The sequence below is a fragment of the Penaeus monodon genome, chromosome 29 (assembly GCF_015228065.2).
Source record: "Penaeus monodon isolate SGIC_2016 chromosome 29, NSTDA_Pmon_1, whole genome shotgun sequence".
NCBI classification, from domain to species: domain Eukaryota; kingdom Metazoa; phylum Arthropoda; class Malacostraca; order Decapoda; family Penaeidae; genus Penaeus; species Penaeus monodon.
The window spans coordinates 37,453,378-37,453,794 of NC_051414.1; the positions used below are offsets into that span (position 1 = coordinate 37,453,378).

At 60.2% G+C, this 417-nt stretch overlaps 1 protein-coding gene across 1 annotated transcript in view; it reads left to right on the forward strand.

The window, feature by feature from the left end:
• LOC119591703 overlaps nt 1–417 on the forward strand; it is a gene marked incomplete at both ends in the record, with an annotated part of 24,330 nt that extends 23,913 nt beyond the window's left edge. Inside the window, 1 exon segment of the mRNA XM_037940450.1 lies at nt 155–417. Within this exon segment, the coding sequence (XP_037796378.1) occupies nt 155–417 (263 nt within the window).

The following is a 417-nucleotide window of genomic DNA, read 5'->3' on the forward strand; positions in this document are numbered from 1 at the left end:
GACATTCACCCAATTAATAATCTTAATAATAACCCAATTACGACCCATCCTATTCCATTCCCCACGATAAACACGCAACGTTCATGACGTAACCTGTTTTTGTTCATCTCCCGCATTGATGTTCTCGACGTAACCTGTTCTTGTTCTTCCACAGCGTCCGGGATGCAGCACTCGCTTGGCCGGAAGTCAGCGCTGGCGTCCTTCCCGAGCCTGCACGCGCCCCCACCTGCCGACCAGCTGAACCACCTGCTCGTGCCTTCCGTGGGCTGGTCGGGACTCGCGGCAGCTGGTGGCTCGACGACCTGGCTTCCTGAGCGGGAGGGCGCCTTCGGGCTGGGGGAGAGGGAGGCGTATCGTCAGGCGAAGGCAGACGCGGCGGCGGAAGGGACAGGAGGATTGGCCGAGCTCCCGACGGCG